General features: G+C 42.2%; 1 protein-coding gene and 1 long non-coding RNA gene across 2 annotated transcripts in view; one reads left to right on the top strand and one right to left on the bottom strand.

The window, feature by feature from the left end:
• The window catches only part of ror2 (receptor tyrosine kinase-like orphan receptor 2), a 52,280-nt gene extending 36,380 nt beyond the window's left edge, over positions 1–15,900 (top strand). Inside the window, exons 5-9 of the mRNA XM_034710115.1 lie at positions 7,026–7,147; positions 7,248–7,562; positions 7,857–8,111; positions 12,799–13,004; positions 13,328–15,900. Of these exons, the coding sequence (XP_034566006.1) occupies positions 7,026–7,147; positions 7,248–7,562; positions 7,857–8,111; positions 12,799–13,004; positions 13,328–14,785 (2,356 nt within the window). The 3' untranslated portion in view covers positions 14,786–15,900. The remainder of the gene's footprint in view (positions 1–7,025; positions 7,148–7,247; positions 7,563–7,856; positions 8,112–12,798; positions 13,005–13,327) is intronic.
• LOC117831422 overlaps positions 1–24,115 on the bottom strand; it is a 33,256-nt gene extending 9,141 nt beyond the window's left edge. Inside the window, exons 1-2 of the long non-coding RNA XR_004634997.1 lie at positions 24,064–24,115; positions 4,777–4,913 (exon numbers count right to left, since the gene is read on the bottom strand). This is a non-coding gene — a long non-coding RNA (uncharacterized LOC117831422). The remainder of the gene's footprint in view (positions 1–4,776; positions 4,914–24,063) is intronic.
• Between the last annotated feature and the right edge of the window lie 362 nt (positions 24,116–24,477).

The following is a 24,477-nucleotide window of genomic DNA, read 5'->3' as shown; positions in this document are numbered from 1 at the left end:
AGGTATCATTACGAGCAACACAACAGTTAGCATGTTAGCATGAAGAGACTCAGCTGGCGCTGTTTCAGATCATGCTATGTTTAATCACAGATGGATTCACTGAATCAACATGTGAGAGGAGATAAGCGCGAGCAGCAAAGACGTTTCAACACGGCTTTAAAATCCTTTTTAACTCAAGAAGCGGTGGCAGAGATCGTCCGGTGTTTTGGTTTGAACAGCGACCCTGTTAACTGCCGACTTTCAACCGGATGCATCCCTCATAAACGTCTTTAGACGATCATTAAATATCTGATGAGGATGAGCATTGCAGGCCCTGCCCCCAGAAAGTTCCGGGACCTTTGAAAAGTACTACCCCCCTAGCAGGGGCTTTTTAGGGGGGAGATTATTTACCCATTAACTAAATTTAGACCCTGGGACCAACAGTTGAAACGCACGTAGTTCCGGGGTTAAGTTCCTGCAGTCGAAAAACGCCTTAAGGAAGAGTTTTTAAACAACTTCTGTTAATCTGAGCTCCTGTCTGTTCGTGGATAAAGCTTCAGACTGATCTTTGATAAATGACAGCTTCACATGAATAATCACAGGTAACTACCTGTTTGAGGAGCTAAATGTTTTCCAGGTGAGGATGGATTCAGAGGCTGGAATTCAGGAAATGACTGCAGTTAATAAACATCCTCAGAGGTGTCGAGGTGTTAATGCGTGTTTGTGGTGTTAGAGGTGTTTGCCTCGAGCTAATGTGAACGTGCTACGACACGCAGCTAACAGTCATACCTGCACAGGTTTATTAGAATCGCTGCACACCTTCATCCGTTTTTTCATTACTGCACTGAGTAATGAAACCAGAGCATGAGGGTGGCAGGAGGACGTGCAGCCTCTCTCTCTCTCTCTCTCTCTCTCTCTCTCTCTCTCTCTCTCTCTCTCTCTCTCTCTCTCTCTCTCTCTCTCTCTCTCTCTCTCTCTCTCTCTCTCTCTCTCTCTCTCTCTCTCTCTCTCTCTCTCTCTCTCTCTCTCTCTCTCTCTCTGTGGGTTTGAGTCATCAGGATTCAGAGAGCAGACGAGCGGAGCAGGAGTCAGGCCGAGTCGTGGTTTTGGAAAGAATGCTGAATCATGTCCTCGCTCAGACCGACTGTTCCTCAGTGACTCTCAGTCAGATTATCTCATCAGCCAACAAAACGACTCCTCTGTCGTCTTTAATACACAGCGAGGAGGAGAGGAGGGGGCGCTCGGTTTAGTGGACTTTAATTTTTAACCTCTTCAGCAGTAGTTTTTAAAACTAACAAAACTTCACTTTGACTTTAAGGAAATAACTTTAAATCAGAAAACTTGAAGTAAATTTCTCCGTAACCTCTCTAAAAAATGCACCGCTGAAATGCTCCTGAGTTGCTTTGCAAGATCTTTGCATTCAGACCAAGTGGCAAACTTCGGCAAAAAGAAATTAACTCAATGCGGAAGTGCTAAAAACTGCAGTTCCTCAAGCATCCACTTGAGGCTGGCTCCAGAAACACCAGAAATCACACACACACCCATTCAAAGAGCCGATCTTTACAGCAGAAATAAACATGTTTACAGCCTGCTTCATATATTGAGTTTAGGTCTGAATAGACTATTTCTCTATCAGCACTCACTGTACAGGGTGAATTTTTCGGGACTCAGCAGTTATGAAGATATTAAAGTTATGAGTTTTGCCCAAATAAGGGCGTTGCTGACTTGATTGACAGGCGGGAACACTGTAGCTGTTAGCGAGGAGGCTAAAGGCCCGCCTCTTTACCTCACACTAGCTCCACAGAAGTTAGGTTGAGTTCAGCATTTCCAATATGGCACCCGCCATTTAAACGTGACTAGTAGACGGAGGATTTTTGATTGTGATATTGAACACTCTGGCATATAGAGGCTGTGAATTCATTAGGACTCATTTGTTTCTAAAGGCGGGTAATGTGGGAGTCGTCAGAAACAGGACAGCAGCTGTTTAACGGCGTGCTCCGCTCTGTGTCTTCGTTCGTGCTGATTCGAGGAAACAGTCTCTTAGTTTATCTCTCTGTTCCTCATCATTCACACTGACCACACACAGCCAGAACAAGACTAACACAACAGAGCCTCACACCAACATTAATCACTCTCTTTGGAACCACAGTCACACACACACGTACATGTTTTTAACACTTTATGAGGACGACATCCTGTGACGTCCTTGTGGGGACGTCTGTTTTAAGAGTAGCTAGAATGGTTGTACCTTCAGAGAGTGATTATGTCACTTCAAAATAGCTAATTTATCAAGTATCCAAATGAGCAGTATGTCCTCATAAGACAGGTTGACCATCAAGACTCGGTCCTCACAAGTAAACAAAGACAAACACGAACACCCACACATCACAGTAGTAGATAACAGCTGGTTGGAGTTTCAAACTCTTTTATTACTCACATAAATAAACTGTCATGTTGTTTTAAAACTAACTACATCAACCTGCGCTCGGCTTCTTAAAGGGACAGTACAACATTTTTGGACATTAGAACCACAATCAAGTACTGCCAAGTAGGTTCATACATTTGAGGAGTTTTGGGTGTTTTTGAAATAAACTTTCACCAACTTTCCAGGAGAGTAAGACAAAGAAGAGGAAGAAATCAAACGTCAGATAAATACAACATATGTATCTTAGAGTTTGCTGCAGATCCAAATCAATTGATCCAGCAGCCTCACATAAAGGCTGCTCATAAAAAACAATATTCAAACAGACCTCAGGATTTATCGTCAGTTCTTCTTCCCATAGTGAGCAGCTCAATCCGCTTCATAAATCTGATTTTGAGTAGTTAAAAGGAAAAAAGACGTCCAGTGTTCACGAATAAATCACAGCGGCCCGAACATAAGAGGAGATTCAGCGAGAGTGTGTCCTGTGTGTGTGTCTTTGTGTGTGTGTGTGTGTGTGTGTGTGTGTGTGTGTGTGTGTGTGCGTGTGCGTGTGCGTGTGCGTGTGTGTGGGTGTGTGTGTCTTAGCCTGTTTGTTCTGTGGATTAAGACTCGAGTTTGGCCAGCAGACTAAGTCCAGGACAAACATGACATCAGCGTGACCTGAGCTCAGAAGCGAGTCAGAAAACACGCTCAGATCAGAGAGTTTAAACCGACACGACTTCCTGTACAGACCAAACCCTGACCCTGAAGGTCAACATGAAGACGGCGAGAGTAGAGAGATTACTGATGTTTACTTTTTATTCACAGAGCAGCCACTTTTTATAATACTCATTTTTAATTTGTCTGTTGGAAAATAATCTGGCACTGGTCTTTAGTTCAAGATAGTTGCTGTTTTTACAGAACAAAGACATATATTTAAAAGTTTAATGTTTAAGGCCTCTGATCTGAGTCTGTATGGAGAGCAAACGCAGGAGGAGCGCAATTCAGAGTAATGACGGCTGAGGAGGATTTCTTTCTCTCTACAAACATAATTCTGCATGAAGAGCAGCTAACAATCTGTTCTAGATCAAACATTTACACTGAGACACAAATCTGCTTGATGCTGTGTCACTAAAGACAATCAGCGTTTAGATTTCCTGACTTTCTGGAACGCATCAGAAATGATGGATCCCACCTCCATTCAACAAACAAACATTGTAAAAGTAGTTTTCTCCTCCTCTTGAGGACAGACCTGACAAAGCTTGACTTTTGACTAACCTGCATCATGATGTTGTTATTTCAGCAAACTTAAGACCCGTTAATTACAAGATCATCAAGAACATCAGTTTCTGTTTCAGGTTCATACCGCTGAAGGCTGTATGGTTGCCACGGATAGAGAAATGAGCTATAGAGACCCAAACTGTTTTTGTACCAGGCTGTAAACATGGTTATTTCTGCTGTAACATTTTAACATAGGGCTCCATGGGGACTGACTCACTGCTGGAGACATACTCTAGTGGACATGAGAGGAACCGCAGCCTTTAGCACTTGGGCATTAGCTTCATAATCAGTGTTAGAGAGAACCTGATTATAACCATGAGACGGTCTGTGAAGTGTTTTATATCAGTGGTCTGTTTTTTGTCCTGAACGATGACAGATTATTTTCAGGTTTAGTGTAAAGTTGTCGGCCGATCAGTTCCTTGTTTGTTCCGTGTTTGATGATCCAGCTTTAAATCAAGTGTAGTTTTGGTCTAAATAGTTGGTCTGAGTTTTCTGGACTGAGTACTGAAGCTGTGGACTTGTAGGAGGTAGCAGGACTATAGCACAATGCCTGGTTTTATATGGGGGCTATAAACAGGGTCAGATTCTGCACAGGGCCTCAGGAAGGTTTGGTGCTGCAGGAAGTCGTTTTCTGTCGGCTGTCATCAGACTTTACAATCCGCCTCTGTGTTTCAGAGCCGAGCTAACATTGATTCTTTTATGGACTGGCTGCTGTCGTGTACCTGAGGCTGGAGGTGGAGTCAGCATCAATAAACTTTCTCTGCTAATCAAGCTGCATGTTCAGGTTCCAGCCTGAATACAGAGCCTGTTTTAATCTGCTCATTACTTCATGTCATTTTATACACGAGTTCAGAGAATGTGTGGATAAATATTACGAGGACCACCCTGAACAGAGCGCTTTAAAGATCCCCGATATTTCTCAAAGATGCTCCAAACCTCCAAATAATACAGAAAACCAACTAACAACCTTTCCTCTCATCTTTTTCTCTGTGCTAGCTTTTAAGCAGTTTTCACTTCATCACGTAAAAAACATTTTATCATAATGACCTCTCTTTCAGTTCAACCCACAGGAGATGTTTTTAATGAACCTTGAGAAATAAAACCATCAAACTTACCTTCATGTTGTTTCCAGCGCTGTCACGAGTCCAGGTGAGATCACACTCTGGATATGTAGAAATGAGTTCATCAGAGTCAGCAGGGACGGACTGAAGAAACCTTTGGATCGGGTTTATCGGCTCGTTTCTTCTGTCTTCTGTAAAGAGAGGCCGAGAGTCAACAGACTCTCTGTTCAGTATGACTCTGACAGCAGGAGAGTAATGCTAACTGTTTAAATTACATTTACACATTTTTTTATCTCAAAGTAATGACCTGTTTTATCCTAATAAGGACTTTTTAACTCATAGTTTTAAATACATCAAATTTTGACTTTTTATCTCTTGACTTTAACTTCCTTCTTTTCAATTGGACCTTTGATTTGAATATTGACTGATTTATAACTACTTCTCAATTTCAGCTTTTCAACTCACAGTTCTGACGTCATCTGGTAATAATGTACCTAATCTTTTAAATATGACTTTAAATATACAGATTGACCTTTTATTTCACAATTTTTACTTTTATCTCATATTTATGACTGCTTATTTCAGAATTATGACTTTTTATATCAAAAATATGAAATAATTTTAAGATATTGACATGGGTTCTTATACTGTTGTCTTTCTATTTCAAAGTTACGACTTTATGTCATAATAATGACTTCTTATTTCAGAATTATGACTTTCTGTTAAATAATTATGATTTTTTATTTTAATATAATGACTTCTCATAAATGTATCTTTATATTCAAAAATGCAGACCTTCTCTCTTCATTATGAAATTGTATCTCAAAATTATGACTTTTTATTCAAGATTATGACTTTACTTCTCATAATTTTGTTTTTATGTTACAAAGGTCATATTTTATCTCATTATTTTAATTTTCATGTCAATATTTAACATTTTTACCTCATTATCTCATGACTTTTCTCTCATAATGCTGACTTCTTATTTCAGAATATAACTTTTTATCTAAAATAATGAATTTTTATTTCAAGATTGTAACTTTTGTTTTTAAAATTAAGATTTGGTTTCTCGTAATAATGTCTTTATATTCAAAAATTCTGAGTCCATCTCATAACAATGACTTCTTATATCATAATTCTGACCTTCGTAACTGATGATTCTTCACAATTTTAACATTTAATCTTGTAAACATAACTTTATGTTATAACTATGACTTTTATCTAAAGTTTTTTTTTAATCACTGCTTTTTATCAGTCTTTGTTTGTACCTTGTTAAACGTGCTCCTTCAAACTCCTCCTGTGAGACGACACCAAGCTCTTGGGAGTCGGTTCCTTTCTCTGGTTTTGTATTGTTAGATCTGTCCTCAGGGTTAAATGCAGAGCACGGGTAAAGCTGAATATAGTTAGCTAATGACTTTTCCATTACATAATGTTTAAAAATCAGTGTGTGTGTGTGTGTGTGTGTGTGTGTGTGTGTGTGTGTGTGTGTGTGTGTGTGTGTGTGAGAGTGTGTGTGTGTGTGTGGACAGATTTGACGAGCTGCAGACATGACCGCTTTTAACAATAGAGAAATCCAAACACAGCGTCCTGCTCGTTCCAGTTAGAGCTGCTCCTCTTTCTCGTATTGCTTCCCCATTAACATCCGGAATAATGTCTGCATTGGCCGAGGCTGAAGGCCGTTAACGGTCTGCAAACATGAATGACGGCAGTGTTTAGGGAAACGTTTGGAGAATAGACTGAAGTGCCTGGATGGTTTCTTTTTTAGGAGACGGAAAGGTTTGATGTGTTTCCGTTGTGGTCTTACAGCAGATTAAACACACAGTCTTTAACTGAGTCTTCTTCCTGCAGAGAGATCCAAACCTCTGATCTGTAGAGTTGATGCATGCAACTTTTTCTGTCAACAGTTTCTGCAGCTTCTTGTTGTTACAGGACGTAGGCTCCTTGTTTGACATTATTTTTTATTCATGCTGTGCAAGATGCTGCTAGATCTGCCCATACTATGTTGGAAATGTACAGCTTCATTTTCTTTCAAGGTTTTATTGTGAGTCTACATCCTTTTACTGACCAGTCCTGTTCAACACTGACAATTAATCTGTAATAAACTAAATCAAGGCAATCATCCATGAGCAGATATTAATAAATCATCCAGGTTTTAAGAGGCTGCTCTGAAAATAAAACTACTGGGATCCATAAACTGGCTGAACCGATTAGTTTTCTTAAATCTGTTTGTTTTGTCTTGTTACATCTCGTCTTTGCTTTCTTCCTGTCTTTGTTCCTAAATCAAACTTTCTTTTCCTTTCCAGCTCTCGTGACAAAGGTTTCTGTCAACCATACAGAGGCATCGCCTGTGCACGCTTCATCGGTAACCAGAGCATCTACGTGGAGTCTCTGCAGATGCAAGGAGAGAGTGAGAACCGCATCACAGGTGAGACCATGCATTCAACTTTTCATCAACACCTTATTTTAACTGTAGTCACCAACATTCTCTGTCAGGTTATTAATGCGTCTTCTTTTCTCCCTGTTAGCTGCGTTCACGATGATCGGCACCTCCACCCACCTCTCGGATCAGTGCTCCCGGTTTGCCATCCCCTCCTTCTGTTACTACGTCTTCCCGCTGTGTGACGACGGCTCCAGGGGCCCTCGTAAGCGTCAGCTCTGCAGAGACGAGTGTGAGGCCCTGGAGAACGAGCTGTGCCACTCTGAGTACACCATCGCCAGATCCAACCCCATGATCCTCATGCAGCTGGAGCTCCCTAAATGCCACCTGCTGCCGCGACCAGGGACGAGTGATGCCGCCTCGTGCATGAGGATCGGAGTGCCGCAGGACAAACTGGGACCATGTAGGTTTGACGCCCACGTTACAATCATTGATGGACTTTCAATTTAAAGGGGATTTCTTTTTCAGCCTGGGTCTCATATTTGGGGTCTTTTGACTAATGCACATGAAATGTTTTGAAACTGCTCCTTTAGATCTCTCCAGCCTTTCTGTATCCAATCAAAGTGTGTCCACTAACAGCTCTTGGTATAAAGTTGCTCTACCCTGATTTATCCCTCACTTAACTGTTTAAGAAATAGTTATAGTTCTGTTGAGCGTGTGCAGAAGTATCCTCTCTGAGTCCCTCTGTGCTCCTCAGACTCCCCCTCAGATCACAGCTGTTATAACGGGAGCGGGGCGGACTACAGAGGAACCGTCAGCGTCACAAAGTCCGGCCATCACTGCCAGCCGTGGAACGCTCAGTACCCGCACAGCCATCACATGACCCAGGAACACCCCGAGCTGAGGGGGAGTAACAACTTCTGCAGAAACCCTGGAGGACAGATGGAGGCGCCCTGGTGCTTCACCCTGGACCCTCAGGTCAGGGTGGACCTGTGTGAAATCCAGCCCTGCAGTGAGTATCAGAAATGTCGACTAACTGTCCTCTTAATGACACTAATACCAAGATCGTGGTCTAAGAGGTGTTTCACTGAAAGGTCACATTTCTGGGGAAATAGTGACTAAAGCATAAAATCAGAGGGAAATAATCAAGACTACTGAAATGTAAGACAATGCAAGTTATTGCTTCAGTTTACTGCGATTTCAGGACTTTATTGGAATTCATTATTTTCCTTTTCCAGTACCAAATGATAGCCTTATTTTGGGGCTTTAACTTAAACCAAAACTCACAATATTATGCACATGAATCAGGTCTTTATGTGTTTTAGCGGCATTGTGCAGGACTAAAAATGGCTCTGTAGTGCTCGCTAAAACAATGTCATAAAGGGATCCGTATGGAGGTTACTTTTATGTAAGTGAATGAAACTTGGTATTCATATGTACCATGGCAAGACCAACAAAAAATCCTCTTGCACCCACACCCTCAACCCAACAGGAAGTCAGCTATTTTTTTTTTTTTTTATGTCAAAATAATGTGTTTATTTGGCAAATAATGTATCATATCACATCTAACTCCTCTTTGATGTTTAATCTGATCAACTCCAAATTTGGTCAGTGTGTTGAAGACACATTAAACATTAAAAGTTATTGAAAGCTTCAGTTTTTAACAAAGGGCGTGGCTGTGGCAGGAGGTCAAACTTTGATGTTTTTTTGCCATTTGCCACAGAGGTAGTTTCAACTGTAATATAAAATGTTACATTTTCTCCAAATTTTAAAAATATATGTCCATGCCTGAGTGGATCATCATACAAGGTTTTCGTCAAAGTCACAGTGACACCCAGTGATTCGTGGCGGTTACATATGGAGTCAAACATCTTCTTAATTACATGACTTGTGCACAGTGTGGTCTGAGCTTCATGAACGTTCACATAACAGTTTGGTTCTGTTTCAACTACGACACACCTCGCAGCTGGGACACACACTGACATGCACAAGAGTGAGATGCAGATCTACTGCATACGTTCGTTGCAACATCATGAGTCAACTTCACCGAAAACAAAGTGCATTAATCCCACATCTAATCTATCGAAAGCCCTCTCAGATGCCTCAGGTCTGAAGTGAACGCAGTAAGTTCAACCTAATGAAACACAAGCAGCAACAAGATGGATGAAATGAGAGTTTATCTGAAGAAGGCAGATTTTATAACACAGCGAAGGAGTGTCTTTGAAACTATCCCCTGTCAGATGTTTACTTTGTTCCCTCTTAGAAGCCAAAGCGGTTAAAAAAAGACCAAAGCCTGTTCTGGCAGTCGGTCTTGTTTACACCTACGTGTGAGCTAACTGGGTTTAACGTCTACCTGCAAACATTGTCAAACAGAGCGTCCTTCAAAGCTTCAGGGCAAAGCCACGAGACAGACCAAAGTTGTTCTGGTCAGCGTCCTCACGATGGGGAGTTAAATATCTGGAGGTGATCACCAGGTCAGGCCAATCATTTATATAGATTTCATATTTCTTAATGCAAAATACTCACAAGAGCACATAAACTCAACTTTAATCCTAAAACACCACATCTTTTTGCTTCAACATTAAGACCATGAATAAAATGGAAAAACAGGCAAAACTAAAACAGCCCTTGTGTGAATATAAAAAAAGTAAATGGAGCTTTTCATACAAAGAAGTAAAGAGAGATTAAATCAATGAAATAAATCAGATTGATCCCCGGTGTAGAATTCAGGGTATTTCACCAAATCAAATTTACAGCTAGTCCTTTTGAAGAAGCACATTCCCCGAGTCGCCATGCTCCCAAAAACTACATCAAGGTTTCCACATCTTCAATTTTCAGTTTTCCTCTGAGTGTGTGTTATTTATTCCATTGACATACATAGAGCTATATTTTTAATTCAGGCCCCCATGCTAGGTCTCGGGAAAGCCTGAACAGTTGATTTGTTTGCAAGATGCACATCTTAATAAATAAAAGTTCTACCTTTCCCCATGAGGGATGAGGGGGGCCCTACAATAACAGCTTCAGGTTCAATATTGAATCTTATTGTAGTCCCTAATGGGATGTATTGACCTTCCTGTTAGGTGGCCACTCTTTAAACAGGTATCTGGATTATCATCTTTGATTCTGTGTAGTTTTTCTGGTGTCAGGTACGCCTCGAGTTTAAGGGAATACTTTGCTGTTGGTGCCTCTCTGCAGGCTTCCCCCCATTCCTCATTTGATATTTCTACATTTTGGTCATCCTTCCAAGCCTTAGTGTTGACTCTGCGGCTGCAGTGGAGCCAGATATGAGCCAGTTATACAGCAGAGAAAATAAAACTCTGTCTTTACAATCTCTGTTCATCAGTTTCTCCAACAGTGAAGTTAACGCTGCTCCAAGAAAATAAAACTCCTCATCTGCAGATATTTAGAAAAGTGGTTTTTAGGTATGTCGATGATAATCCTCTGAATGGCCCAAAGCAGAAGTTGATAGGTCCGAATGCCCAGGCTGTAGAGTCTGCCTGAAACACAGCAGTCGTCGGCATATCGAAGCAAAATCAGTGCTCGGTCAATTTACAGTGTTCTGTGTTCAGTCCATCTGAAAGCACTGTATCAGCCAACAAGGGAAACACCAAGCAGTTTATCAATCTTTATATCCTGCAAATTCACAACAGATGTTATCTCAAGATGCTTGACAAAAAAGAGCAGTTTTAGATGTGTTACTGTCAGCCTCAAAAACCCAACATTGGACGAGCTACTACTGTTAAATTCTTCACCACCATGGGATGATACTTTTCATTGAGGGATTATTGATACTAGTTTGCAAAAGCTGAAAATTAAGAGAAATTAAACCAAATCTGTGCACTGACAGAGTTTTCCAGAGTCCTTTAAAGAGCTGGCAGGTCATTTGTTGAACATTTGGACGTCTGATAGGACTAGACAACAGTGACAGCACCTTCACATCGTCTCTCCTGACACGGTGTGAACTGAAGTATCTTGTTACCTCTGCGTGCACACAAACCCGCAGCAGGCTGTGATATATGGCCATCTTTTGTCATCTCACATGAACCAGCTGAGTTTACGTTACAGCTTGGTTGTGTGTGAATGTCATGTTGCATTAAAAATTGCTGGTGTGAACAACAGCTGCTGGATCAGGTCAGGAGATTTATGCAGTCTTTGTCGCTGAATGAAAAGGACCTCAGACACCGTGCTTTGTGACAATGAGACTGGAGGAGAGTTGAAATGAGAGCGTTTGTAGCTGCACATGTGGTTTTTTGTGCAGAACTTCTCTGTGATTAATCTTTCAGCGCTGCACAGAGAAGGTTGTGATCTACAAGCTGTAAACTCTGCAATTTCCTCAGATGTGTGTTTATCCTGGAGGTTTTTGAAGTGCTGTAGAAGCTGTTGGCTGGCTCTGCACTCTTTACATGTCCCTATCGCTGATGGCCTTGGACAGTTCGTACGGTCGACCACAGGGCCCACTCAAACTGCAGAGCGAGTTTTCAGCAGACACTTCTGGGACATTTTGAAGGTCAACAGAAACTCAACTTCTGGAATTCTAAACCTTTCCTCTCTTTGTTGGCTCACAAACCAAGCTCTCTTGTCCCTCAGCTCTCTAAAGAAGGTGCTGCTGATATCTTTCAAGGCTCTCCGCTCTGCTGCCAGAGTACTTAGGCCCCCGTCCAGCAACCTCTCCTGGCCCCAGAACTTGGCCCTGACCCTCGGCTTTGCACACTTTGAGGGGTTGTGGTCATCTGAACTAGAGACTTTGTGTAAGAAGTAAAAGTAAATGCAGAAAAGTGGATTGATAGAAGAGAAGATTGTATTAAAATGTATGAGAAAATGTTCTTCCTCAGCGGATTTATTCCCTCAGTTAACGAGTTAATGAGTTTATGGGCTCAATCTCTAGTTTCTTCTTCAACACAGCATAGTGTTCATTTAGTGAATGATGGTCACGGGGGGGGGGGGGCCTGGGAATCAAGTGCACACAGCGCTGCAGGAGCCTCATTGGTCAATACAGCTGTCAATCATGGCCTTTAAGAACAAAGACAACGATCTAGAATTGTCTATAAGATCAAAGACATCACTCTAGAATTCTGCCTTTCAGATCAGAGACAACATTCTAGAATTCTCTTTAAGATCAAAGACAACATTCTAGAATTCTGTCTTTAAGATCAAAGACAACATTCTAGAATTCTGTCTTTAAGATCAAAGACAACATTCTAGAATTCTGTCTTTAAGATCAAAGACAACATTCTAGAATTCTGCCTTTAAGATCAAAGACAACATTCTAGAATTCTGCCTTTAAGATCAAAGACAACATTCTAGAATTCTCTTTAAGATCAAAGACAACATTCTAGAATTCTGCCTTTTGCTGTCAGAATTCCGAGAGAAAAGTCAACATTCTAAAGAAGAGTCAGATCTAAACTAATCCTGCTTTATCCCTCTTTTTATATAATCAGTAACTCATTCAAAGTAAACTAGTCAGAAAAATGAACACTGAGACAAAAATCAGCATGACAATAACTAACTATAATGACAGAAACCATGTTTGACAAACATTTATTTGATCTGTGGTTGGATTTTAGATTTCGACCCATGTCCCATATGTTAACATGGAGGAGGCGGGGCTTATGACCTGTCAGCATTGGGAGCTGTGCCCAATGTCCTCCTTGAATTATAGATCAGAAAGCTTAACATGATTCTATCTCTATGATCTCTAGGACCTCCAGACAACCCCCGGAAAGAGATCCTGTTCATCCTGATCCCTGCGATTGCCATCCCGCTGGTCATCGCCTGCCTCTTCTTCCTGGTTTGCATGTGTCGTAACAAACAAAAGGATTCAATAGACTCACCTCCACGCTGCCAGCTAAGCAACTCACAAAACCAGGACATGGAGCTGTCTCTGCTCAGCCAACAGAAGCACCAGGTAACACTCTCACTTAGTGCTCAGTGATGTCTCATTTACTCTCTAGACCAGCAACTCCTGTGCTCTGAGAGGTTAAATATCTCTGTCAATGAAGTCTGAATCATTTGAAATTATAAAACTATAATATAATTGAATCCAGTTGATGCAGTTTTAACATGCACTTAATGCATTGGGTTTTTAATACTGTGCTGGTTCTACACTGAGAGAAAGTGACCCCCGTACACCTGATTTAAGGACTCCAGTGCTAAAGTTTCACATTGAGTTTTACTGTTGGCCGTACACTTTGATGACACGTCTTTGTATTTATTACTTTGTGTCTGCAGGCCAAGCTGCGGGAGATTAACATGTCAGCCGTGCGGTTTATGGAGGAGCTGGGCGAGGACCGGTTCGGCAAGGTTTACAAGGGCCACCTGTACGGCACCGCACCTGGAGAGCAGAGCCAGGTGGTGGCCATCAAGACATTAAAGGACAAAGTCGACACCACTCTCTGCGAGGAGTTTCGACATGAGGCCATGGTCCGTTTCCACCTGCAGCACCAGAACTTAGTTTGTCTCCTGGGTGTGGTTACCAAAGAGCATCCCATGAGCATGATATTCACCTTCTCCAGCATCGGGGATCTGCACGAGTACCTGGTGATGCGCTCCCCTAACTCGGACGTTGGCAGCTCAGATGATGACAAGACGGTGAAGTCCACACTTGAGCAGGCAGATTTCCTTCATGTTATCACTCAGATCGCTGCAGGGATGGAGTACCTCTCCAGCCAGCAGGTCGTCCATAAAGACATGGCAGCCAGGAATATTCTGGTCTTTGACAAACTCAGCATCAAGATTCTGGATCTGGGGTTGTTCAGAGAAGTCTATTCAGCAGATTACAACAATCTCATGGGAACGAGTCCTTTCCCAATCCGGTGGATGTCCCCAGAAGCTATCATGTACGGAAAGTTCTCTACCGACTCCGACATCTGGTCCTATGGTGTCCTCCTGTGGGAGACTTTCAGCTACGGTCTACAACCATACTGTGGATACTCCAACCAGGACGTGATCGAGATGGTCCAAAACCACCAGCTGCTCTCCTCTCCGGATGATTGCCCAGCCTGGATTTACACCCTCATGCTGGAGTGCTGGAGTGAGTTCCCTGCTAGACGGCCTCGCTTCAAAGACATCCACACCCGTCTGCGCTCCTGGGAGAGCCTGTCCAACTACAACAGCTCCGCTCAGACTTCTGGCACCAGCAACACCACCCAGACCAGCTCCCTGAGCACAAGCCCTGTTAGCAACATCAGCATGAGCACAGCCAACGCATCACGCTACACCAGCCCCAAGAAGACCTCCCCGTTCCATCAGCCCCAGTTCATGCCCATGAAGGGGCAAATGCACCGGCCGATGGTGCCCCCTCAGCTTTACATCCCTGTCAATGGATACCACCCCATGCCAGCCTACCCATACCTGCAGAACTTTTACCCCATGCAGATACCCATGCCCATGCCTCAGCAGCAGATTCACCACCCGTCACAGATGGTCCCCAAAGCTGGCTCTCACCACAGCGGCAGTGGATCCACGTCTACAGGGTACGTCACCACTGCCCCGTCCAACACTTCAGCCACAGAGCGAGCAGCTTTGCTACACGAGGACTCCAAGACCACTGAGGAGGACTTTGCTGAACGGGGGTCTCCAGAAGAGATAGACCAACACAAGGACTTGTCAGTGCCTGAAACAGAGCTGCTAGGTGACAATGATCCTGCACAGACTGATGAACTGGTGATTCACCTGTCGGACACATAGACGAGGTGTCTGAAGGACAGTAAAGCTGAAATCATCTGTGAGCCGTGCTTGCCTAAACTTCCATGAGTCAAGTGAAGTGAGCAAACATGCAGAACAGTGACTGAATGTTTTTGTACAAGTTTCTCTGATAGTACTGACCCCAATGAATGTCAAGTGTGTCTCACGTCTGTACCTCTCACACACCTGTGCCAATCAGCAAGCAAAGTAACACCCAGTCCTCTGAACAGGTGTTGTTGCTGCAGTGTAGAAGACTTTATGTAAGTGAGAATCTGATGCACATGGCGATAATTGGTAAGAAATAAGGTTGTGATTCAAGTCCCCAACAACCAACCTCCAAACTCTGGATCACACAAACATCGGTGGCCTGCAGAAACAAGAACTCAGGTGTCAGAGGTGTCGGAGAAGTGTTTTGATTGTTCACCACTTGTGCCTGACATTTTGTAAGACAGTGCAGTTTAGATACTTCAAGAGCAGTGCGCAGAAACAATAACTGAATGTTTTTGTACAAGTTTCTTAGATAACTGGTGCGATTGATTGTAAGGTGTCCCATTTTTGTACCTCTCATCCACAAGAACCCTAGAGCTTGCCCTTTCCTGATAGACACAATGCAAACATCACCATGGATTCATGCAATCCTCCCAACTTTGGATACCAGACTCCTCAACCAGTTGTGCACCCAGAGCCCAGAACCGAACCCAGGAGTTTGCAATCTGTGCAGCTTTCAAAGATTTAAAAATGTTTGAGGTTCTGATTTGATGATTCGTGGAAACAGCATGTTGAGAACCGCAGCACATCTGTGATGGATGAAAATGTTGTAGATTTAAAAGTAAATGTCTATGTTTAGTTTGTTAAATGGTACTCACTGAGATTGACTTTGGAACAGAACATGTGACTGATTTTCTACCACGTTAATAATTGTAACATCAACTTTGATAACCAAGTTGTGCAGACTTGTATTTATGTACTTTGGTTTACTTTGTACTTTGTACGTTGTGTTAATGCTGTGTCCTCTCCACCATGTGTGCTCTGTTTAAGCAAATTATTGATCAAAATGTGTCCACGTAAAGTCGTATGAATAAATCGGGGACTGCCCCCTCAATAAGAGAAGGAAACTATGTGCAATGACTCATTGTTGATTGTCATCATATGTCATTGAGTGTTTATTATATGGTGCACACTGTGATCATGTTACGTTAGTCCTAAAACATACTTAGTGGTGCAGAAATATGAGAACTTATGATACTTAATACTTAATATTGTGTTAGCATACCATAGCTTTCCAATCAGGGTTCACATTCACACCATAGACTGTATAAATAATGGACGTAGTATCCGTGACATTACCCATCTGTTTCTGAGCGCTGTTTTGAAGCCAGTCGTTGGCGGGAGCCATATTGGAAATGCTGAACTCAACCTAACTTAGTGTGAGGTAAAGAGGCGGGGTTTGAGCCTCTGAGCCAACAGCTATCTGTTCCTGCCTGTCAATCAAGTCAGTCATATCCTTACTTGGGCAAAAACTCGTAATCTTAATATCTTCTGAACCGTCGTTTTTTGAACCAGGCTGTAACAGGGTTCCCACGCATCCTGGAAAACCTGGAAAACCTGGAAAACAGTTGACCAGTTTTCCAGTACAGGAAAACACCTGGAAAATGGGAGAAAAAGTAAAATGTCCTTGAAAATCACATATAGTCCTGGAAAATTATTCCAACATGGCTGCGTTTGACCTGACCCGATTAACACATCCCCATTCATTGAAAGTTGAGTGCACGCTGTGCTGGAAAAGACAGCGACACTGCGCAACTTTTTTCACATAATTTCTCCTTCACTTCATAATCATGCATTCACAGAAAACAGGGGTATATTGTTAATGTTTTATGGTACATTTGGTTCAATGACTCGGCCCCCAAAGAAGAGCCGGCTCTTTCGACTCCCGAACAGCTCTTAATTTAGGATCTTTTGTAGCCGTATATTTTACCTTAACTTTGCAAAAACTAATGGTTTGTGTGTTGAAAACCCTTTTACGTAAGGTGTGTTTATGAGAAGCCTTATAATTGCCCAATTTTGTGCATTTATTCTGTTACAAAATCATTCTCAACCTGATCCTAGGGTTTTGATTAGGGTTAGGGTTGTGATTATGGTTAGGGTTGTGATTAGGGTTAGGGTTGTGATTAGGGTTAGGGTTGTGATTAGGGTTAGGGTTGTGGTTAGGGTTAGGGTTGTGATTAGGATTAGGGTTAGGGTTGTGATTGGGTTAGGGTTGTGATTAGGGTTAGGGTTGTGATTAGGGTTAGGGTTGTGATTAGGGTTAGGGTTGTGATTAGGGTTAGGGTTGTGATTAGGGTTAGGGTTGTGATTAGGATTAGGGTTGTGATTAGGGTTAGGGTTGTGATTAGGGTTAGGGTTAGGGTTGTGATTAGGGTTAGGGTTGTGATTAGGGTTAGGGTTAGGGTTTAGGGTTAGGGTTAGGGTTTAGGGTTAGGGTTGTGATTAGGGTTAGGGTTAGGGTTGTGATTAGGGTTAGGGTTAGGGTTGTGATTATGGTTAGGGTTGTGTTTAGGGTTAGGGTTAGGGTTGTGATTAGGGTTAGGGTTGTGGTTAGGGTTAGGGTTGTGATTATGGTTAGGGTTAGGGTTGTGATTAGGGTTAGGGTTAAGGTTGTGATTATGGTTAGGGTTGTGATTAGGGTTAGGGTTAGGTTTGTGATTATGGTTAGGGTTAGGGTTGTGATTAGGGTTAGGGTTGTGATTAGGGTTAGGGTCGTGGTTAGGGTTGTGATTAGGGTTAGGGTTGTGATTAGGGTTAGGGTTGTGATTAGGGTTGGGGTTAGGGTTGGGTTGCGATTAGGGTTAGGGTTAGGGTTGTGATTATGATTAGGGTTAGGGTTGTGATTAGGGTAAGGGTTAGGGTTTTGATTAGGGTTAGGGTTAGGGTTGTGATTAGGGTTAGGGTTGGGTTGTGATTAGGGTTAGGGTTGTGATTAGGGTTAGGGTTAGGGTTGTGATTAGGGATAGGGTTAGGGTTGTGATTAGGGTTAGGGTTGGGTTGTGATTAGGGTTAGGGTTGTGATTAGGGTTAGGGTTGTGATTAGGGTTAGGGTTAAGGTTATGATTAGGGTTAAGGTTGTGATTAGGGTTAGGGTTAGGGTTGTGATTAGGGTTAGGGTTAGGTTTGTGATTAGGGTTATGATTAGGGTTAGGGTTAGGATTAGGTTTAGAGTTAGGGTTAGGATTAGGGTTATGATTATGATTAGGGTTAGGGTTATGATTAGGGTTAGGGTAAGGGTTAGGGTTATGATTAGGGTTAGGTTTAGGGCAAGGGTTAGGGTTAGGATTAGGGTTAGGGTTGTGATTAGGGTTAGGATTAGGGTTAGGGTTAGTGTTAGGGTAAGGGTTAGGGTTAGGGTTAGGGTTAGGGCTAGGGTTAGGATTAGGATTAGGGTTAGGATTAGGATTAGGCTTAGGGTTGTGATTAGGGTTAGGGTTAGGATTGTGATTAGGGTTAGGATTAGGGTTATGATTAGGGTTAGGATTAGGGTAAGGGTTAGGGTTGTGATTAGGGTTTGGGTTAGGGTTGTGATTAGGGTTGGGGTTAGGGTTAGGGTTGTGATTAGGGTTAGGGTTAGGGTTAGGGTTGTGATTAGGGTTAGGGTTGTGATTAGGGTTAGGGTTGTGATTAGGGTTGGGGTTAGGGTTAGGGTTGTGATTAGGGTTAGGGTTAGGGTTGTGATTAGGGTTAGGGTTGTGATTAGGGTTAGGGTTAGGGTTGTGGTTTGGGTTAGGGTTGTGATTAGGGTTTGGGTTAGGGTTGTGATTAGGGTTGGGGTTAGGGTTAGGGTTGTGATTAGGGTTAGGGTTAGGGTTAGGGTTGTGATTAGGGTTAGGGTTGTGATAAGGGTTAGGGTTAGGGTTGTGATTAGGGTTAGGGTTAGGGTTGTGATTAGGGTTAGGGTTGTGATTAGGGTTAGGGTTAGGATTAGGTTAGGGTTGGGTTGTGATTAGGGTTAGGGTTAGGGTTGTGATTAGGGTTAGGGTTGTGATTAGGGTTAGGGTTGGGTTGTGATTAGGGATAGGGTTAGGGTTGTGATTAGGGTTAGGGTTGGGTTTTGATTAGGGTTAGGGTTGCGATTAGGGTTAGGGTTGTGATTAGGGTTAGGGTTAGGGTTGTGATTAGGGTTAGGGTTAAGGTTATGATTAGGGTTAAGGTTGTGATTAGGGTTAGGGTTAGGGTTAGGGTTGTGATTAGGGTTAGGGTTAGGTTTGTGATTAGGGTTATGATTAGGGTTAGGGTTAGGATTAGGTTTAGAGTTAGGGTTAGGATTAGGGTTATGATTATGATTAGGGTTAGGGTTAGGGTTAGGGTTATGATTAGGGTTAGGGTAAGGGTAAGGGTTATGATTAGGGTTAGGGTTAGGGCAAGGGTTAGGGTTAGAATTAGGGTTAGGGTTAGGGTTAGGATTAGGGTTAGGATTAGGGTTAGGGTTAGGGTTAGGGTAAGGGTTAGGGTTAGGGTTAGGGCTAGGGTTAGGATTAGGATTAGGTTTAGGGTTAGGATTAGGATTAGGCTTAGGGTTGTGATTAGGGTTAGGGTTAGGATTGTGATTAGGGTTAGGGTTAGGGTTATGATTAGGGTTAGGATTAGGGTAAGGGTTAGGGTTGTGATTAGGGTTAGGGTTAGGGTTGTGATTAGGGTTAGGGTTGTGATTAGGGTTAGGGTTAGGGTTGTGATTAGGGTTGGGGTTAGGGTTAGGGTTGTGATTAGGGTTAGGGTTAGGGTTGTGATTAGGGTTAGGGTTGTGATTAGGGTTAGGGTTAGGGTTGTGGTTTGGGTTAGGGTTGTGATTAGGGTTTGGGTTAGGGTTGTGATTAGGGTTGGGGTTAGGGTTAGGGTTGTGATTAGGGTTAGGGTTGTGATTAGGGTTAGGGTTAGGGTTAGGGTTGTGATTAGGGTTAGGGTTGTGATTAGGGTTAGGGTTAGGGTTGTGATTAGGGTTAGGGTTGTGATTAGGGTTAGGGTTAGGGTTGTGATTATGGTAGGGGTTATGATTAGGGTTAGGGTTGTGATTAGGGTTATGATTAGGGTTAGGGTTAGGATTAGGATTAGGATTAGGATTGTGATTAGGGTTAGGGTTAGGGTTATGATTAGGGTTGGGGTTAGGGTTAGGGTTGTGATTAGGGTTATGATTAGGGTTAGGGTTAGGATTAGGTTTAGGGTTAGGATTAGGGTTAGGGTTAGGATTAAGGTTAGGATTAGGGTTAGGGTTAGGATTAGGGTTAGGGTTACGATTAGGGCTAGGTTTAGAACCAGAACTAAATTTAGGCGTAAAGAACCAGAACCAGAACCCTACCAGAACCGAACCAGAACCGAACCAGAACCGAACCAGAACCAAACCAGAACCAAACCAGAACCAAACCAGAATCGAACCGGAACCGAACCGAACCAGAAACTGAACCAGAACCGTACGTGGACCGTACCAGAACCGAACCAGAACCGAACCAGAACCGAACCAGAACCGAACCAGACTTGGACCAGAACCAAACCAGAACCGAACCAGACCCGAACCAGAACCGAACCAGAACTGAACCAGAACCGAACCGGAACCGAACCAGAACCATACCAGAACCATACCAGAACCATACCAGAACCGAACAGAACCGAACCAGAACCAGAACCGTACCAGAACCGTACCAGAACCGTACCAGAACCGAACCATAACCGAACCAGACTTGAACCAGAGTTAGGGTTAGGATTAGGTTTAGAGTTAGGGTTAGGATTAGGGTTATGATTATGATTAGGGTAAGGGTAAGGGTTATGATTAGGGTTAGGGTTAGGGCAAGGGTTAGGGTTAGAATTAGGGTTAGGGTTAGGGTTAGGATTAGGGTTAGGATTAGGGTTAGGGTTAGGGTTAGGGTAAGGGTTAGGGTTAGGGTTAGGGTTAGGGCTAGGGTTAGGATTAGGATTAGGTTTAGGGTTAGGATTAGGATTAGGCTTAGGATTGTGATTAGGGTTAGGGTTAGGGTTATGATTAGGGTAAGGGTTAGGGTTAGGGTAAGGGTTAGGGTTAGGATTAGGGTTAGGGTTAGGATTAGGGTTAGGGTTACGATTAGGGCTAGGTTTAGAACCAGAACTAAATTTAGGCATAAAGAACCAGAACCAGAACCCTACCAGAACCGAACCAGAACCGAACCAGAACCAAACCAGAACCAAACCAGAACCAAACCAGAACCGTACCAGAACTGAACCAGAATCGAACCAGAACCAGAACCGTACCAGAACCGTACCAGAACCGTACCAGAACCGAACCATAACCGAACCAGACTTGAACCAGAATCGAACCACAACAGAACTGAACCAGAACCATACCAGAACAAAACCAGAACAGAACCAGAACCGAACTCAAGCAAACTGAACCAAAACCAGAACCAAACTCAAGCAAACAGAACCAGAACCAACTCAGGTAAACAGAAACAGAACCAACTCAAGCAAACCTAACCAGAACAAAACTCGAGCAAACAGAACCAGAACCAGAACCAAACTCAAGCAAACATTATTAATGTCCTCAGGTTGGCATTGAGAAAAATCAGATGCCTCAGCTTGGATGGGCTGATCTGATTTCTCCTCTCAGTGAGTATTTGCTGTGGTCTTTAAGAAGACTCTCTCCTGAAGGAACAGATGAAGCCAGGATACACAGCCTCCCCTCCATCACCTGTATCCTATATCCTCACATGTGATTGGCCGCATGGCCGCCATGCTGACCAATCAAAACAAAGTTCTACTGTGAGCAGAGCTGGGGCTGAACACTGTGAGAGCTAAGCAGCGAAAGGAAAAAACTGGGAACCAGCTATCTCTTGATGCAAGCCGGCTCTTCTGATTCACTATAAAGCATCGGCTCTCAGAGCCGCAGCTTTTGATCATGACACATCACTAATGTGCTTAATCTGGGTTACAATTATGAGGGGGCCATGGACAATTTTCTCACCTGTAAGGGGTCCCTGGCTCCAAAAAGTTTCAGAACCCCTGCTCTAGCTCGCAGGAGTGCAAACTCCTGATAGTGAAAACAAACGGAACAAAAAGAGCGACACAGCTGCACAGAAACTCCACGTTGTAGACATCGCTGATCACAATAGACATCGCCATGCAGGAAGACAGTTTACATTTTTTTAAATCTCTGAGAGATCTTCAAATACAGAGTGCGTCTTTACACCGGTGTGATTTTTTCAGAGTTTACGGTAACTCAAATAAAAAAACGTGACATTTGCTTTGTTTTATATCGACCACTTAACAGGATGAATATCATGATTAAGCAGGTATATTTTGAGTCTGAGTTGAGTTGAGAAACATTTGTGGGTATTTTTGTCATTCAGATCTATTTAGGTCATTAAAGCACTGATCCTCTGATCATTATTATTATTTAATTATTTCAGTAAGGCAGCTTCCTGATTCCTTTGCTGGTTCTTTTGTTTTCTTCTTTGCTCATTTTATATTTTTTGAGAAAAGAGAAAGCTGAGATGAGAGTTGCCCATCATTGTTACTTGGTTGCACTAATAAAGTGAAGTGCTGTACATCTGGGGTTGCATTATTCTATTATCAATTTGCCATAATTTTTAAGCATGTAAGAGATGAATTCATTGATAGCCATACACTACACGTTTTTCAATGTAGACTTCCACTGAGAGGAACATATTAGACTATTTAGGAACTAAATTAGGAACTAAATTTAGACGGTCATACCAGCTTGATCATCAATGGAAATGTCCTGGAAATGTCCTGGAAAATGTTCTCTGGAAAAGAGTGGGAACCCTGCTATAAACATGTTTATTTCTGCTGTAAAGATCGTCTTCATTGAACGGGTGCGTATGTGGTTTCTGGTGTTTCATCAGCCAGCCTTTAGTGGACACTTGATGAACTGTAGTTTATTACACTTCCACATGGGCTTCATACTTCATACTGGAGGTTGCCACTTGATTCACGCCTACAAATATTTAAAATATGTTGGTTCTGTGACATTATAATTATCTTAAATTAGTCTTTAAAACAACAAAGAAGCATATGATAATTGCTGCTTTTAAAAAGTGCACAAAAACATGGTGCACGAAAGAAGAATATTCACAACTGTAGTTCTGGATTTGACAGATCTAACTTATTACAAGATCTTCTACCCACATTTCAGAGCATCTTAAGCATAGAGGTTGTTGTCATGTCATCCAGAGTTGGTTGTGTGCAGATCGGACCTACTGTCCCTGCTGAGAAGGATTCAAATGTTGAATCAATGGTGGAACACCAGAAAGCAACCAGCTGGAGCCTCTTCTGAACAAGAATCTCTGAGCAGAAGCAGACCTGAGGTGATGGAGGGGCAAAGCACCAGATGCATGAATATATGCATGCACGTACTGATGCCAAAACTGCGGGCACGTTATTTTCCTCAAGCTGATCCCTCCAGCAGTGCAATGTGGTGTGTGAGAGGTGTAAATAAGACTGTCAGACTTTATCATAAAACACAGGCTATGATTCTAATTTTAGATTTTCAATGTGTTTGAAATTTGTTGTGTTTATTATATCTCTATGACCTGAAGGATGAAAAAGTGTGAGCAAGGAGAGGAAGAAAAAAATTAAAAACTAAATATTTTACTGGATAATGAATTAAAAAGTTTAACAAAGAAGATGCATGAATAATAAATTGATAATTGTTTAAACAATAAACAAAAGCACCCACACCTGATCTGACTTAGCACATTTTTCCTTGTAATCAGTCAAAATAATAATTAATGTTTAATAAAAACCCTTTAAGACAGCAGATCTTCAATCCCTCCAGCCAGTGTCGAAACTGCAAAGTAAACCAATACGACAACCACATGTTGCACGTTTTGATGCTTTACTTTTTCAAATGCTCTTGTTTTAAATAATTAAAGCTCTAAATTTTTCAAAATGAAGCCAGATTGTTGAAAACCTTTGCACAAATAATGCAAAACACCTCTGAAGAATTGCATTAAGTGGAGGGATGAACCACAGAAAACACAGGATCAATTACTTTTAGTTTTGTGCTTTGAGTCCTGCGAACACAGTGTTGGTCACAGAGAGTTTGTCGTGTTTGTTTGTTGTTGTGTTCATTTTAACAGATTACAAAGTTAGATTTAAATAAATAAAGTTACAGAGGGTTAGGTGTAAAGTTAAATCTCCTCTGTGATCTTAAATCCTGATTATCTGATTTGTTAAGTTTCTTCAGTGATCATTAAACCTGAAACAGTTCAGAATAATTTACTCTTCAATCAAACAGTACTCACATTCACACAGACAGAACTCCTCAGGAACACATGTGAGCTGCAGAGGAGTGTTTGCAGCAGCAGCCATCTTAACTCCTCCTGAAGCAGCATTCATACACAGGCCTGTACAACAGCACCCACTAGAGGCACCGAGCAGCAGCACAGTGCACAAAAACAACGTTGAAAACTGTGGCTGTTATTATATGATTGAAAGTAAGAGTATAATGAGCTGTATGTGATTTAATTCATTTCAGACATTGAATGAATATGTACTGTATGTTGCATTCATTTATATTTAATGCTGCAAACTTCCTTATGTTTTTTTATTTTACTTTTATGTTCATTTCCACCTCTGTCATGTTTTATATCTTTATTTCTACCCAACCTGAACTTCTCATATGGATCATATAACTTAAGGATGTTTCATCACAAGAT

The sequence above is a fragment of the Notolabrus celidotus genome, chromosome 19 (assembly GCF_009762535.1).
Source record: "Notolabrus celidotus isolate fNotCel1 chromosome 19, fNotCel1.pri, whole genome shotgun sequence".
Taxonomy (NCBI): Eukaryota; Metazoa; Chordata; class Actinopteri; order Labriformes; family Labridae; genus Notolabrus; species Notolabrus celidotus.
The sequence above is the reverse complement of the archived record's forward strand: the minus strand, read 5'-3'. Positions and strand labels throughout refer to the sequence as shown.